The 16,945-nt window shown below is 37.9% G+C and overlaps 1 protein-coding gene across 6 annotated transcripts in view; it reads right to left on the bottom strand.

Moving 5' to 3' along the window:
• Nucleotides 1-16,945, bottom strand: part of CKAP5 (cytoskeleton associated protein 5) — a 102,551-nt gene that overhangs the window by 61,704 nt on the left and 23,902 nt on the right. For all 6 annotated transcript variants that reach the window (XM_008968128.5, XM_034932489.3, XM_055093656.2 and 3 more), the window contains exons 2-8: nucleotides 16,093-16,186; nucleotides 13,151-13,344; nucleotides 11,047-11,253; nucleotides 5,858-6,029; nucleotides 4,540-4,672; nucleotides 4,198-4,298; nucleotides 2,833-2,946 (exon numbers count right to left, since the gene is read on the bottom strand). In XM_008968128.5, the coding sequence (XP_008966376.3) occupies nucleotides 2,833-2,946; nucleotides 4,198-4,298; nucleotides 4,540-4,672; nucleotides 5,858-6,029; nucleotides 11,047-11,253; nucleotides 13,151-13,344; nucleotides 16,093-16,149 (978 nt within the window). In that variant the 5' untranslated portion in view covers nucleotides 16,150-16,186. The remainder of the gene's footprint in view (nucleotides 1-2,832; nucleotides 2,947-4,197; nucleotides 4,299-4,539; nucleotides 4,673-5,857; nucleotides 6,030-11,046; nucleotides 11,254-13,150; nucleotides 13,345-16,092; nucleotides 16,187-16,945) is intronic.

Here is a 16,945-nt window from a genome sequence, read left to right on the forward strand (position 1 = left end):
TGCACTCCAGCCTGGGTGACAAAGCGCAACTCTGTCTCAAAAATAAATACATCAATTAAAAATAATAGAAAAAAAAGAACTATAATCTGTGAGAACAGGAAAGCCCACAGAATATGCTAAATCAGGTGACAACTCAAAACAGTTTAAAAATAATTTCAGGAATATCATAAGAAATTTTAAAGTTAATGCCTTTTTACTACTTTCATTAAAGGAAAAAAATTGAGAAATTAATGGGATTACTTGATTTATACAATACAAAGAAGAGATAATTATGGAGGGAAAAAGGATTGGTCTGTAGTCTATTCTTCAATCTCATCCTCTTTTTTCCATTTCACCATTTCCCCACTTTTTTCCATTTCACCATTTCCCCACTTTTGTTATGTTTCTAGGAAGTCAATATAATACAAAGTTTGTGTGTACATATAACTAAAATCAAATACAAAAAATAAAATGTCAGCTGGGCACCGTGGCTCATGCCTGTAATCCCAGCACTTTGGGAGGCCAAGGAGGGTAGATCACCTGAGGTCAGGAGTTCGAGACTAGCCTGGCCAACATGGTGAAACCCCGTCTCTACTAAAAACACAAAAATTAGCTGGGTGTGGTGGCAAGTGCCTATAAATCCCAGCTATTTGGGAGGCTGAGGCAGAAGAATCACTTGAACATGGGAGGCAGAGGTTGCAGTGAGCCGAGATCGTGCCACTGCACTCCAGCCTGGGCAACAATAACGAAACTCCATCTCAAAAAAGAAAATAAAAAAAATAAAATGTCTGTGTCACTACTTAAGGCAAAAAGAAAAGAAAATGTCGTTTCAGGTTAATTTTTACAACTGAAGTTAACTTTTCATTGTTTTAAATATTTTAGCCACAAAATTCAGTTTCTTTTTACTTGTTTGCGGTCTTTGATTCCCTCCACCCCACCATGTGAAAAGGGAAAGAAGTTTCTACTGCTACCCTAGATCTCTCAGAAATCTATTGTCTGTCTACTCAAATATAAAATCCATGATGCTCTCTCTTTATATAGTACAGCAAGAGATTATATTTACATTCACAATGCCAATGGAAACCACAGAACTGTCTTTGTGTGAGAAGCTAATATCCTTAGAAAATACATGTAGAAAACACATAATATTAATGATAAGGAAAAAGAAAAGGTTTTCTTTGACACATCGAGAATTCAGCGCCAGAGCAATAAGATTTCTAATTAATAATCAAATGCTGGAAGAATTGACAGAGAATCTGTAGCTCTCTTCATATGCCACTGGAACCTGACTTTCCCTGTCTCAGTGCCCTCTACTATTCCCCTTCCCATTCTTTCCTCCCAGGCTCCAGGTTGGTAAAACTCTTTTTCCCCTAGGGCAACTCTCTTTTATTTTACACGAGTGTAACTCTTCAAGATGGAAAATTGATGACTGAACAAAGATTTCACAAATCATATCTCTGCCTCCAAGTCCCACTGAAGGAAAGCCTAGGAAGGTTAACTACTAGAATATAGTTGATCCTCATCATTCACAAATCCATATTTGCAAATTCACCTACTTGCTAAAACTTGCTTATAATCCCCAAATCAATACTCATGGTACTTTCCTGGTCATTTACAGACAAGTTCAGAGCTGTGAACATTTTGTATTGTCTATTGTGCACATTCCCAGCTGAGGTAGACAAGATAACACTCTGCCTTCTTGCTTTAGCTTTTACACTACAAACAAGTGTCTTTTTCATGGTTTATTCAGTGCCATGTTTTTGCATTTTTGTGTTTTTTGTTGGTGCTCTTGTTGTTTAAAATGGCCCCTAAGTGTAGTGCTGAAATGCTGTCTAGTATTCCTAAGTGCAAACAGGCTGTGATGTACCTTAGGGAGAAAATACACGCGTTAGGAAAAGCTTCAATCAGGCAAGAGTTACGGTGTTGTCGGCCAAGAGTTCAATGTTAATGAATCAACAACATATATTAAATACGCTATCTCCAAACAGAATAAAACAAAGTTATGTACTGATTGATGGAAATGTTGTGACCAAAGGGTTGCAGGATCCTAACCCTGTATTTCTCTTAGAAGCAATGATTCAATATTCACTAATTTAGTGTTCGCAGTGGCTTTACAGTATATAACTACTACAACTAATGACTTAGATGTGCATATAATTAAAGATCAACTTCCTCCCCTCACCATTGTAATCCTCTGTAATTTCAGACTGAGGAAGCAAACAAAACAAAATTTTCATTCTTGCTGTATTCAAGAAGATGTTTTCAGAGTTTGTTCTTAAGCACTATAATCATATCCACAGTGTTTGATCTATACTTACAGTTTTCATAAAAAGTTACTACATACAAAATGTCCACCAGCAGCATTCAACTTGCAATACCAAAAGATTATTTCCTAAAAATGTTTATCTCTTACTTAGTACTTGTCTGTTTCAGAACTGACCACATATTCCTATACTCTTTACTTTACATACTGATACAAAGTAGTGTGTTATCATTTGCTATCTTCATGTTTAATATTTGTCCAATTAAATACAGCTAACTTAAATAGCTCATCCTATAGAATTATAAAACTGGAAAATGTAGTTCTAGATCAGCAACTCTCTTTTCCTAGAGAGTTACAGAAGCTATCAAATAGCATACCTAAAGTCAAAGTGACAAAAAACAAAGATTGAAAATGAAACTAAACCACAACAGGAATTTAAAACAACCCTTTAAAAATGTATGTCTGTAATTCAAATACCATCAGTAATGTTCCTTAAGTGGCAATGTATGTGTAATTAAAAAGATGACTGATGAGAAATTCAAAGCCCTGATCGCTGTTACAATACCAGTACTGCAAGTCCTCATATTTACCTTCTTTAATGCTTTTACTAAATCTGCATAATCGCCAGCTTCCAGTTTGGGGTTTTTTATTAGTACTTCTACAGACTCCAGGGCCTCTTTTCTCTCTTGCCATTTTTTTGCCTCCTGCAAGATACAATATGAGTCATTTGTAACAGAAAATAAGAGAGCGGAATAAAAGTCTATTTATTGCACTCTGCTAATTCAAAGATACATAATTTTTTTAAAAAATTATAAAACTGGCCGGGCGCAGTGGCTCACGCCTGTAATCCCAGCACTTTGGGAGGCCGAGGAGAGCAGATCATGAGGTCAGGAGATCGAGACCATCCTGACTAACAAGGTGAAACCCCGTCTCTATTAAAAATACAAAAAATTAGCCGGGCGTGGTGGCAGGCACCTGTAGTCCCAGCTACTCGGGAGGCTGAGGCAGGAGAATGGCATGAAGCCAGGAGGCGGAGCTTGCAGTGAGCCAAGATCGTGCCATTGCACTCTAGCCTGGGCGACAGAGCGAGACTCCGTCTCAAAAAAATAGTAATAATAATAATAAATAAAACTGTGGAGGCAATCAGAACATTTTGTTCATATATATAAATTTTTGTTCATATATAAAAAGTATTTTCATAAGATGTTATAACTAAAGTAATATAATAAACAAACAATGCCACAGATGTTTCATTCTCATTTTCTAGGCAAACGTTAGTAAGCAGATGTCAAACAGAAAACATTAATAGAAAGCATTTCTAGCCCACCCATCTCACAGCAGCACAATTACAGGAGAGGAATTTCTACACTGACAACATTAAAAAGACCAGAAAAGAACAATCACATAACCAGCAACCCACTACTACAGTGGTGGTTGGGATAAGACTGTGTTTCTCAACTGGGGATGATTTTGTCTCCTAGGGAACTTCTGGCAATGTTTGAAGACATTTTTGATTGTCATGACTTAGGGAGATGGTATTACTGACATCTAGTGGATAAAAGCCAGAGATGCTGCTAAACATCATACAATGCACAGGACAGCTGACAAAAAATGTCAACAGTGCTAAGGTCAAGAAACCTTGGGGTAAAGTAGTGGCAGTAGAAACGGAGAAAGGGGAGGAATCCGGAGCTCTTTAGTGTTAAAAACCAGAGAGAAAATTAGAAAAAGGAAGTCAAGAATGTTCTGGTTTTATGGCAAGACATGTTTTAAAAAAGTGCTATAATATATATATGTACAAAGTAGTGTGGGAGCAAAGAGGAAGAAGCAACTAACTCACTCTACTAGGGAAGATATGGGATGGAAGGGGGTGCATCAGGCAAGGGCTCAGCAGAGTATTCTAATTCTATTCAAGTAATTATTTTACAAGAAATAAATGAAAGAAGTTTATTACTTACAATTTTGTCATAAAAGTCTTTGGGAAGTTTGGAAAGGATTTCTACAGCTTCTAAAAGCTCATAAGCATCTATTTGTGGCAACTCATCACCATCATCACCACCTTTAAGGAGAAAAACAACACAAACCTTAAAAATGCTTAGAATTGTTTTACTTATCAGTTATCAGTCCTTTCACAACCCTGATGAAATTTTAATAGAGAAGGGACCAGAGTTATTAAAGCTACATGCAACTTATATTTTATTAAAGGCAATCCTACAAAATATGCCTAATGAACACAGATTCTCGTGGCAGTGCCAGTTCTTGCTAATTTTTGCAGAAACCAGTGTTTAAAATTGGCTTACCTCCTTCAGCATCTCCACCAGCGGACTGTTGTTGTTCCAATTTAGCTTCTAGTTCTTGTTGGGAACGAAGAAATCGAGTAGGTCTAGGAGCACTTGTTGGCAGTTTGACCCATTCTTCTTCTAGTTCTTTCAACTGCAAATGTCATATAATATTTAAATAATATCTGCATCTCCACCATTAGTTAACATACTTAATACTTACATTTATTGACATATCAGGACCCAATTTCTTTCTTTTTTTTTTTATTGGAGACAGAGTCTTACTCTGTCACCCAGGCTGAAGTGCAGTGGCATGATCTTGGCTCACTGCAACCTCCACCTCTTGGGTTCAAGCAATTCCCATGCCTCAGCCTCTCGAGTGGCTAGCATTACAGGTGTGCACTACCACAGCCGGCTAATTTTTGTATTTTTAATAGAGATGAGGTTTCACTATGTTGGCCAGGCTGGTCTTAAACTTCTGACCTCAGGTGATCCTCCTGCTTCAGCCTCCCAAAATGCTGGGATGACAGGTATAAGCCACCGTGCCTGGCCTCTAATTTCTTATTTATGTGGCTCTACCAGGGCAAACAAGAAAGATTCATTCATTCATTCATTGAGAGACAGGGTCTCAACTCTTTTGCCCAGGCTGGACAATTTTGGCTCACTGCAGCCTCCACCTCCCCAGGTTCAGGTGATCCTCCCACCTAAGCTTCACGAGTAGCTAGGACTACACCCCAGGTTCAGGTGATCCTCCCACCTAAGCTTCACGAGTAGCTAGGACTACAGGCTGTGCTACCATGCTTGGCTAATTTTTTTGTATTATTTGTAGAGATAGGGTTTGCCATGTTGCCCAGACTGGTCTCGAACTCCTAGGCTCAAGTGATCTGTCTCCCTGGGCCTGCCAAAGTGCTGGGATTATAAGTGTGAACCACTGCACCAGCGGAAGAAAATATATAATTAAATTTTATTTCTTTTACAGCATAAGTCAAACTAACTTGAATTTATTATAAGGAAGACGTATGTCTAAGCACTAAGAAAGAACAGTAAGTCCCACTTTTTAAGACACTCTCATTAGTTCATTAATTCAGATACATTTACATCATCAGAAGAGTCTCCAAAACCAATTGTAATAAAAAGCCAGAAAGAATGTACTTCACACAGATAATAAGTTCTGCCACCCAAGAGAATTGCAGAGAAAGTTAGCTATGCTCAGAAAAGCTGATTTCAAAATTAAGAATGTAAAATAATTATTTTTAAGGACAGAATATCAACAACGATAGGAAGAAAATATTTTCATATTAACCTTGTGCGAAAGCAACCAGAAAACTTTTTGTCTCACCTGAACAGAGTTTATATTTTGTAATGGGGGTCTCAGAGCATCCCGAATCCATCTGTAAATCTCCACAGCAATTAGTTTGGCTTCATCTCGAACAGCCTTCTCTCGAGACTCAAAGAGTTTTGGCAACACTTTGATAATTGGCTTAAGCAAGATGATTTTGGAACCAAATTCACTACAAGTAAAAAATTGGGGAAAAACTGTCAACATGCAATGCGATTAAATAAAGCATTAGCTTTTCTTCATTCAAACATAGTTCCATATCTACATATTAGAAGAATTATATAAGTTCAGTTTTTTTTAAGGCAACAAAAGAAAAGGAACTCATAACTGCTTACCTACTAAGGTGTTGTTCTTCTAAGAATATTATTTAATGTGTAGGGCCCAAAATAATATTACCATTTTTAAACAAACTTTCTAGGTAAGCAGACTAGGAATAATTAAAACCTATAAAGGATCAACATGTTTAATACCCTTTTTTTTTTCTTTTTCAGATGGCATTTTGCTCTTGTTGCCCAGGCTAGAGTGGTATGGCATGATTGCAGCTCACTGCAACCTCTGCCTCCTGAGTTCAGGTGATTGTCCTGTCTCAGTCTCCCAAGTAGCTGGGGTTACAGGCATGCGCCACCACGCCCAGCAAATTTTTGTATTTTTAGTAGAGATGGGGTTTCACTATGTTGGCCAGGCTGGTCTCGAACTCCTGACTTCAGGTGATCCACCTGCCTCAGCCTCCTAAAGTGCTGGATTACAGGTGTGAGCCACCACGCCCAGCCTAATACCTCAAATATGTATGTATATACATATAAAAGCTTACAAATATAAACTAGTTTATAAATATTTACATGAATGAAATCTACTTTTAATAAACCTTTAATAGCTCCTATAATTAAAGTGATTCATTTACCTAGATAGATCACAAATCCTGGCAGTATTTTGTTCCTGACTTTGTGGCTATCACACTATAACTCTGGGCATCTTAAATCTTTCTTTACTTCAGTTTTCTATGGGGAAAATGCTGCATTTTGACTTCTTTCAAAAAGCATATTTGGCCAGGCACAGTGGCTCACACCTGTAATCCCGGCACTTCGGGAGGCTGAGGCAGGTAGATCACCTGGGGTCAGAAGTTCAAGGCCAGCCTGGCCAACATGGTGAAACCCTGTCTCTACAAAAATACAAAAATTAGCCAGGCATGATAGTGGGCGTCTGTAATCCCAGCTACTTGGGAGACTGAGGTGGAAGAATCGCTTGAACCCGGAAGGCAGAGGTTGCAGTGAGCCGAGATCGCGCCACTGCACTCCATCCAGCCTGGGCAACAGAGCAAGGCTCCGTCTCAAAAAAAAAAAAAAAAAAAAAAAAAAGTGTGTTTAACCTTACATATCTGTCATAGATTACATTTTCAAGTTCCCAACTGGCCAATTTTAGCTATCTAATATCACTATTAACATTTGTGAGTATCAGATTCTGGAGCAGGAGAGATTTATTTATGAAAGAACACTGAAATTCTGTATGAGTAGTAGGACCCAAATTATTATTTCTCTATTATCTAATGTGCACAAATTTATCTCATGTGAGCAAATGCAACAAAATTACTCAGTAATAGCTACTAGTGTACTCCAACGATTTTTTTTTCTTGGTTTTTGTTTTTAGTTTTTTGGAGACAGGGTCTCACTATGTCATCCAGGCTGGAATGCAGTGGTATGATCACAGCTCACTGCAGCCTCGACCTTCCCTGCTCAAGCTATTCTCCAGACTCAGTCCCCCAAGCAGCTGAGACTACAGAGGTGCACCACCACGCCCGGCTAATTTTTTTTTTGTATTTTTTGTAGAGACGGGGTTTCTCCTTGTTGCCCAGGCTGGTCTTGAACTCCTGGGCTCAGGCAATCTGCCTGCCTCAGCCTCCCAACCCAAAGTGCTGGGACAATACAGGCATGAGCCACTGCTCCTGGCCTTAATTATTATTATTATTTTTGAGATAGTGTCTCACTCTGTTAACCAGGCTGGAGTACAGTGGCACAATCATAGCTCACAGCAGCCTCACCCCCTGGGCTCAAGTAATCTTCCCGCCTCCTGAGTAGGTGGGACTACAGGCACAATAAAAAAAGAATTTTTAATAAGATACCTGGCTATGTGATATAGTTTAAGTACAAATATCATGAGAATAACCTACATAATCTCTAAGATTTCTTTTAAAATGCTTTTATATTATTAAAAAAATAACATTTTAACTTGGCTCAGCTGACCTTTAAGATTAAACAAAAAATAAGAAATTATAGTGGCAATAAACCATTTTGTTTTAGGGATATTTAACATGGTGCCTGAAGAACCTAACATTTGAGGTTTCTTAAATCTTCCTATATATTATTACTGTTTCATCTGAATCTTTTTTCTCTATCCTGGCCTCCTTCTGTAAGAAAAAAAAGATGGAGCAAGTCCACATGGAAAATAGACATCTTAATAAAATAAAACCTAATTTTCATACTAAACGTATTACTATAGAAAACACAAAGGGTACTAGAAACCTGTTTTAGGTACCACAAATGTTTCTGGTCACCTGAAGCTCTCACTAACAAAGCTTTAGCAAGCTCTGGAACCCAGGATCAAGCAGTTTGGCCTCAAGGTTCTTGAGGGTCCCAGAGAGCTACCTAGTTAAACTATAGATTCTGAAATGCTTTAGGACAAATAAAGAACCACACAGGGATGGGACTACATAACAACATCTATGAAGAAAACATGAGATATACGTAACTTGTTATTTTCCTACTCTTATTCTCCCAGTTTAGCTAAAAAATGAAATAACCAGAGTACACAGCACTCCAGACTAGAAACTTGTAATTTAAAGGTAGAAGATTATAGGCCAGGTGCGGTTGCTCATGTCTGTAATCCCAGCACTTTGGGAGGCCGAGGTGGGATCACCTGATGCCAGGAGTTCCAGACCAGCCTGACCAACATGGTGAAACCCATCTCTATTAAAGAAAAAAAAAATTAGCTGGGTGTGGTGGTGCTCACCTGTAGTCCCAGCTACTCAGGAGGCTGGAGGCACGAGAATCGCTTGAACCCAGGGGCGGAGGTTGCAGTGAGCTGAGATCGTACCACTGCACTCCAGTCTGGGTGACAGAGCGAGACCTTGTCTCAAAAAAAAAAAAAAAAGATTACAGTATTTTTTAAAATTTAGACATCACTAAGGACACAAAAGATTTATTGATATAAGCGTAGTTCTGATAACTAAGATGAGTCACTAAATTTCTAAGATAATAGAATGAGCATACTGTTTACTACTCAGAAAAACATCTGCTTGCTATATTGTAATAGGCTAGAAACAAGGAAACTTCATTCACATAAGAATCTAAGCAAGTCAAATTTTATAAAAGTACATTATGAGCAAAGCAAAAAACAATATTAAAGACCTATAAATCAAAGATCATTCAACAAAATACAAGAGTTTTTATACTTTCACAGAAGATAAACACCAAAGGAAACATTTTTCTCCAAGATGTAAGTCATATACAAAATCATGAGAGGTGAGGTGGATGATCTTCATTCCGTGAGGATTTTACTACAGCTGCTTTCTAAAATATCTGATATAGACAGTACTTGGGGACAGGATATCAGATTAGAAGAACTGCCAAGTCTGAACAAACTAGTGATCTGTCTAATTCAGATTTCCATAGCAAATTACAGCCACTTGTTCCTGAAAGAGATCCTATTCATGAAAAATTTCATGGCCAAACAAGAAAGTCTAGGGTTGAAAAGAACTTACTACATAAGAGCAAAAGTTACTTTTCTATTTGCTTTCACTGTGCGTCTCTTTAAAGGCATATAGCATTTGCTTCTACTTTACTAAAAAGGCACCTAAATAAAGGTTAGCTTTAGTCCACAAACTTTATCTTTAGCCAACATCTCAAAGTATAGACTTCGAAAGTCTATACTTAAGATAGCAAGAGAAAAAGAGCTGCTTAAATACCCTGAGGAGTAGTTTTCCAACAAAAGGCCAGTACTTTTCTTTTCAGTGCTTTTCCACCAAAAGGCCAATGTTTAAAATTTATTTATTTATTTATTTTTGAGATGGAGTCTTGCTCTGTCACCCAGGCTGTAGTGCAGTGGCATGATCTTGGGTCACTGCAACCTCTGCCTTCCAGGTTCAAGCGATTCTCCTGCCTCAGCCTTCCGAGTAGCTGGAATTACAGGCATGCGCCACCATGCCCAGCTAATTTTTTTGTATTTTTGGTAGAGACATGTTTCACCACATTGGCCAGGCTGGTCTCAAACTCCTGACCGTGTGATCTGCCTGCCTCGGCCTCCCAAAGTGCTAGCATTACAGGAGTGAGCCACTGAGCCTGGCCATATTTATTTATTTTTTAAAGAGACAGGGTCTTGCTCTCTCACCCAGGCTGAATTGCAGTGGCACAATCACAGCTCAGTGCAGCCTAGAACTTCTAGACTCATGAAATCCTCCCCACCTCAGCTTCTTCTTTATAGTGGCAGGGGTCTTGCCATCTTGCCCAGGCTGGTCTTAAACTCCTGGCCCCAAGTGATCCTCCTAACTCAGCCTTCCAAAGTGCTGGGATTACAGGCATGAGCCACTGCCCCCAACTGAAAAGGCTAATTCTTAATCTGATAACAGGTCAGAAATCTCTATTCATCTTCATTAGAAAGGGATTCAGATAAAATAACTACACAACACACTTGAAGGCTAAAATTAGTCAACATGAAGTGCCACACTTGGGGAATGACTTTCCTTATTCAGGTCACTTTCTTGCTTGTTTTGGCATGCCAACTCAAATTCTGCAGTTTCCATTTCTGTTTAAACCTGGAATCCAAACTCAATTGAGATACTCTAGTTCAGGGATCCCTAACCCCTGGGCTGTGGCCAGTACAGTGGCCTGTTAGGAACCAGGCACACAACAGGAGGTGAACAGCTACCAAGCGAGAATTACCCCCTGAGCTCTGCCTCCTGCCAGATCAGCAGGGCATTAAGGTTCTCATACGAGTGCAAACCCTACTGTGAACTGCACATGTGAGGGATCTAGAGTGCATGCTCCTTATGAGGTGGAACTGTTTCATCCCAAAACGACCCCCCATCCCCCCAACACACAATTCTTCCATGGAAAAATTGTCTTCCATGAAACTGGTCCCTGGTGCCAAAAAGGTTGGGGACTGCTGCTCTAGTTAACAAAGCTAAAACAAAGTCTTACCTTAAGGCTTTCCTCAGTGTCTCTATACAGGCCACTATGATCTTGGGATTCTTATTGTCCAAGCCTTTTAGGAGCTCTTCTTGCACAGCCTCTCCTTTCTCAATCTCTATGTACATAAGACAGATCTCTATGCCCAGCTCCTTGGCTTTGGCTTTAGGTTGATTGAACACCTTACTTACAACACCTGACACAACTTCTCCTGTGGTTCTGTAACATATTATAAAGAACAAAAACCCCACTTAAGTAGTAAGAATTGGAAAAAGGTCACGGAAAGGGGGTGTACGAGTACTTTTACAAATGCTAGAAATACAGTAAATGAGTCTTTAATTTTTAAATTTATGTTCAAGAATATTTTAAAAACTTACGTTAACCATAAAATTTTAAGACATGTCATAGCAGGCATAGTAACAGTTTATAAATGTAGAAAATTCAAACAAAAAATTAAAGATCCCTTGAAATCCCACCACCCAGAGAAAACTACTTTCAACTTTTTGATATCCCTCCTTCCAGACCTTTCTCTAAGTGTGTGTATATGGACATACAAATATACTTTACAAAAGTAGGGTTACAGAATGCTTGCTTTCAATTTTTTTTTTTTTTTTTTTTTTAAAGAGACAGGGTTGGTCGGGTGTGGTGGCTCATGCCTGTAATCCCAGCACTTTGGGAGGCTGAGGCGGGTGGATCACCTGAGGTCAGGAGTTCAAGACCAGCCTGACCAAAATGGAGAAACCTCATCTCTACTAAAAATACAAAATTACTCAGGTGTGGTGGCGCATGCCTGTAATTCCAGCTACTCAGGAGGCTGAGGCAGGAGAATCACTTGAACCTGGGAGGTGGAGGTTGTGGTGAGCCAAGATCGCGCCATTGCACTCCAGCCAGGGCAACAAGTACGAAACTCTGTATCAAAAAGAAAAGAAAAAAAAAAAATAGAGACAGGGTCTTGTGCTGTCACCCAGTTGGAGTGCAGTGGTGGGATTATAGCTCACTGTGACCTCAAACTCCTGGGCTCAAGCGATCTTCCTGCCTCAGCCTCCTGAGTAGCTAGGACTACCGGCACATGCCACTGCATCTGGGCAAAAAAATTTTTTAAGTCGTTTTAAACACTTTTTAGGAAAAGAGAATTTCTTCACAGAGGGAACGGATATGTACCTTTAATAATAAAAGACTACTCTTGACTCCTTGATAAGACTTTACAATAACTTTACTGCTTTGAATCTCTTCTAAATGAAATGAAACCTACACTACCGGGAATCAGAAGAACTGAGTGGGTTGAGATTACATGCAGCATTTATCAAAAAACAGCTTCTAGTATCAGAAGAGAAATTAAAAAGTGATAGTTTTACTAATGGTAAAGGAAACCCAGTGATGCCAGTTAACCAAATTGTCAAATTAATGATGATCTTTATTGGTATAATCTTTGAAGTAAGTCAAGTATATATTTCTTGTGCAATTAAGTCAAGTGTTTCAACTTTTTTTTTGTATGGAGGGTTCCTTTCAATGACACAGAGACTAGAGTTAGGAAAATCAGGTCTATGAGGTATGGGATAGTAGGATGACTAGAAATCTGTCATTCACAGATCAAGTTAAACTGGCCAGGAGTCACTGAGGTTGTTTAGTAAGCATTACCTCCCCCAAGAAATAAAAATGCCTAATGAACAAAGGGAGAAAGACATGATTCTAACATCACCTATCTAACAACCCTTGTAAAAAATTTAGTTTTCTATAATGCCCAAATGTCTTCAGTGAAATTCTGATAATTCCTTTGCTGACAATCTCTCAGTTTCTTTTTGAAGTTACTAAAGACTCTTCCTTTTAGTTTAGAATAATTCCCATACAAAAAGCTTAAAAGGAAAACCACTTGGTCATCAAACCTTAAGGTAAACCCTCAAAATATTATTTCTAATTTACTCCTCTACAGATCTCATGTGCCATTTAGATTTCTGAGAATAAAGACTGAATGAAAAACAAGTATCAAGAAACTACGAAAGTAAGAAAATTCATCTATTCTAAAACTGCTAATAACTAAGGACAGTGATCTACAAACATACATTATGTAACACCAAACAGGGGTTTTTATCAGTAAAGTTGGAAAGAAAGTACTTACTTTCCTGCTACATGGGCATTTTCAACATAAACAAGTGCAGCTTCTAATCCTTTCAATTGAACCACTGCATTGGAATCAGTGACAAATTTTTTGATCAATCCTAAAAATTTGGACCACTCTGGGCTCTTTTCATCCTTTATTTTCTGGAAGATCTTCAGGGCCTCTTCATACCCACTTAACCTTGCTTTCCACAGCTAAAAGAAAAGTAGTATTTTGAAACAAAACATAATTTAATGATACTATCATCTACTGTTAATCTGTGGGGGGAGGGTGTGAGAGTAGAAATGAATACCCTATGTCAGGTAATGTAAACAAAGGACCCCATGACTAGAAACGAAAAAAGAGTTTAAGAAATTGGCAGTTTTCAAAAAAGATTAGCTAATAAACTTCTTACAAGTGTTTATGATACTCTGCCATTCATAATAGGCCATTATAAATGAATCTCACATTGTATCTAAGAATTACTTATTACTTCTTTATAATATTGTATTAAAGATGTGATAACTCAAACATGAGAAATCACCCTGATGAAACTGCCCCATCTCCAAAGTATATGCTGTTTTTTGGTTCTATTTTTGTATAATCATTAGGTAGCTTTATATTACACTGTATATTAATTTCAGCTAGTAGATTCCGGACATTTTTACTGAGGTATTCTTTTTTCATTAATTTATTCAACAGGTGTTTAATAAATAAAAATCAATTAAGCTCTGGCCCTTGTGGAGCTTACACTCCAGCAGGAGGGGACATTAAGCTATAATACAAATACATTTAAAATTAACAAAGCATTAAGTACTACAAAGGAGAAGCAACTTGGTGCTATGAAAGTATATATTATAAAAGGCTTTGTCTTAGTGTTAAGAAAAAATTTCCTGAGAAATGGTAATTGAGCTGAGCCCTGAAAGATAAATTAGGAACTAATCAGGAAAGAGTGGCAAAAGGGGAGACAGAACATTCCAGAAGGAACAGTATACTCCAAGGCCCTATGACAGCAGGGAATATGGTATTTTCCACTCCTATAAAGAAAGAGAGGGGAGCATGGTACAAAGTAAGCTGGAGAGGATTGGAAAAGGCCAGATCATGCAGGACTATGAAGGCCAAATAAAAGATTCCACTCATTATTCTAAGAGCAATGGGAAAGCAATGAAATGATTTGGGGGCAGTTAAATGAGAAGTTAGTTTGTGGGATGATCGAATTTGCATTTACTGTGTTAAGCATTAGTAAAGAATTAGATGTTTGTCCTCAACACTATTAGATCAAAGAGACAGAAGGATCAACATATGATTGAAAAACAGAAATAATTTACATGTTATTTGTTTAATGTAATTAAAAATGTAATTGAAAATGTAATTGAATTGATTCAATTATTGGATCAATTGAATTGATCCAATTATTGAATCAATTGAATTGATCCAATTAATGTAATTGAAAATGTAATTTGGGGCAGGTGCTATGCTCACAGAAAAAAAACTGTTCCTTCTAAGGAAGGAATGCTGCCTAACCCACTATAAGATGCATTCATTAGGAAGAAGGCATTACCTATTCTGCAAAATTAGAGTGAAGTATAACATAAATTAACATCATAGTTGAACATTTACTAACCAATTTAAACCAGATTTATTTTTTTATTTTTTAAAATTGGGCAACATCTCATTCTATAAAGTAGAATGAGTGCTCCCTAAACAGATTTAACATCTCTATGCTTTAAGTTTCAAAAACACACAATAAATGCTCAAAAAATGGGAAAAATAAAGTACCAAATCACACGAGATTGAAAAACTCTCAGCACATATTAACCAATCAAAAATCGGTAAGTCTAAGATTTATCTATACTGTCTGCCCCTTTCAGTGAGAATATACAATATCTACCAAAAAAAGCATTATAGTTAACAATTCTAAATAAGTTCCAAAATTCTCCAATTTTTGTTGCAATTTAATGTACTACATAACCAACAATTTCTATGCGAATTAGAATAAAAACCAACTAGCTCACTTTTAATCTGGCCTTATCTGAAGAGCTACATGTTGATTTTTGATACAGTATTCGGCCTTGGCTAATTTATTACATAGGATGAAGGAGTGGTTCTGTGGAGGATATAGGGACCATGGCTCCAAATTTCTACTCTACATAGGTAGAACTGTATGTATACAACTGTGTAAGTTAGTATATTTTATTCAGTATTTTTAGTAATCAACAACCATAAATCCTGAATACTCAGATTCAAAACAAACTTTAAAAGAACTGTCAAGAACATAAAGTGGTAAACCTGAGGACTTGGAGTAGAATAAATTTACAAGAAGAAATGAAATTCTAAAATCTACCAGATGGTAGATGTTTGTTTAAAATGATTAAAAATGAAGATGTTTGTTTAAAATGATTAAAAATGAAAGAAACTAGAGGTATAGTTGGGGAAAAAATAAGATAATCTGAAAGGATGCCCACCAAATAATGACATGATGTAATAAACTGTATCTTACTAGCATAAACTAGAAAATAAAGATTGGTAGATTCTGAGGGTAAATATTGGAATGCTGATCACATAAATCAGAGAACCTAAAAAATGCTGGATTTCTAAGGCCAAATTCAGAACACATCTCAAAAGAAGAGTCTCTATATAATAAAATATTAGTAAGTACTTAGGTACCAGAAGTATATTGTACTGTATATAGAAGGAGATGAAAAAACTAGCCAGTTACTTTTTATAGATACCACTTACTTTTCACTTCACTAATATCTTTTCTTTGAATTCTTTCCAGAGACAAAAAAATTTTTAGTTGAGCTACAGAAACCTATTTTCAATGAGAAAAAATAACATATCTAACAAGGCATCAGTATTTTTGAAACTGCCAATGTTTTCACACACTTCTAAGTAAGATGATAGTATAACTGCTGACAAAACAAGCCAACGACACTGAAAATCGAATTCCAGAAGAATCTTACCTTGTGTTCACATTTCTGATCAACTGGCAGTTTCAACCACTCACTGTCATCTCCCATTGTGCTTCCAGGTTTTCCTTAGAATTAAGAGTATTTCCTGGTCAGATAAAGGTAGAAACCTGCTTAGCAACCAGGCAGTCTCTTAAGACAAAAATAACTTTTCTGAGATTATTATTTTATCATTCATGCAACAACAAGAGTAAAAATCCCATTCTTTCGTCAGATCCCCACTTAATTCAATTAACAGGACTTTTTTTTTTTTTTTTTTTTGAGACGGAGTCTCACTCTGTCACCCAGGCTGGAGTGCAGTGGCGCGATCTCCGCTCACTGCAAGCTACACCTCCTGGGCTGACGCCATTCTCCTGCCTCAGCCTCCCGAGTAGCCGGGACTACAGGCACCCGCCACCACGCCCGGCTAATTTTTTTGTATTTTTAGTAGAGACAGGGCTTCACCATGTTAGCCAGGACAGTCTCGATCCTGACCTCGTGATCCACCCGCCTCGGCCTCCCAAAGTGCTGGGATTACAGGCGTGAGCCACCGCGCCCAGCAAATAGAATTTTTTTTTTAAAGTCACTCAAAAGACAGGACACAGTGGTGGCTCATGCCTGTAATCTCAGCACTTTGGGAGGCTGAGGTGGGCAGATCACCTGAGATCAGGAGTTCAAGACCAGTCTGGTCAACATGGTGAAATCCCGTCTCAACTGAAAATACAAAAATTAGGTGGGTGTGGTGGTGCAGGCCTGTAGTCCCATCTACTCGGGAGTCTGAGACAGGAGAATCGCTTGAACCTGGGAGGAGGAGGTTGCAGTGAGCCAAGATTGTCCCACTGCATTCCAGCCTGGGCGACAGAGTGAG

Source organism: Pan paniscus, chromosome 9, assembly GCF_029289425.2.
Source record: "Pan paniscus chromosome 9, NHGRI_mPanPan1-v2.0_pri, whole genome shotgun sequence".
Taxonomy (NCBI): domain Eukaryota; kingdom Metazoa; phylum Chordata; class Mammalia; order Primates; family Hominidae; genus Pan; species Pan paniscus.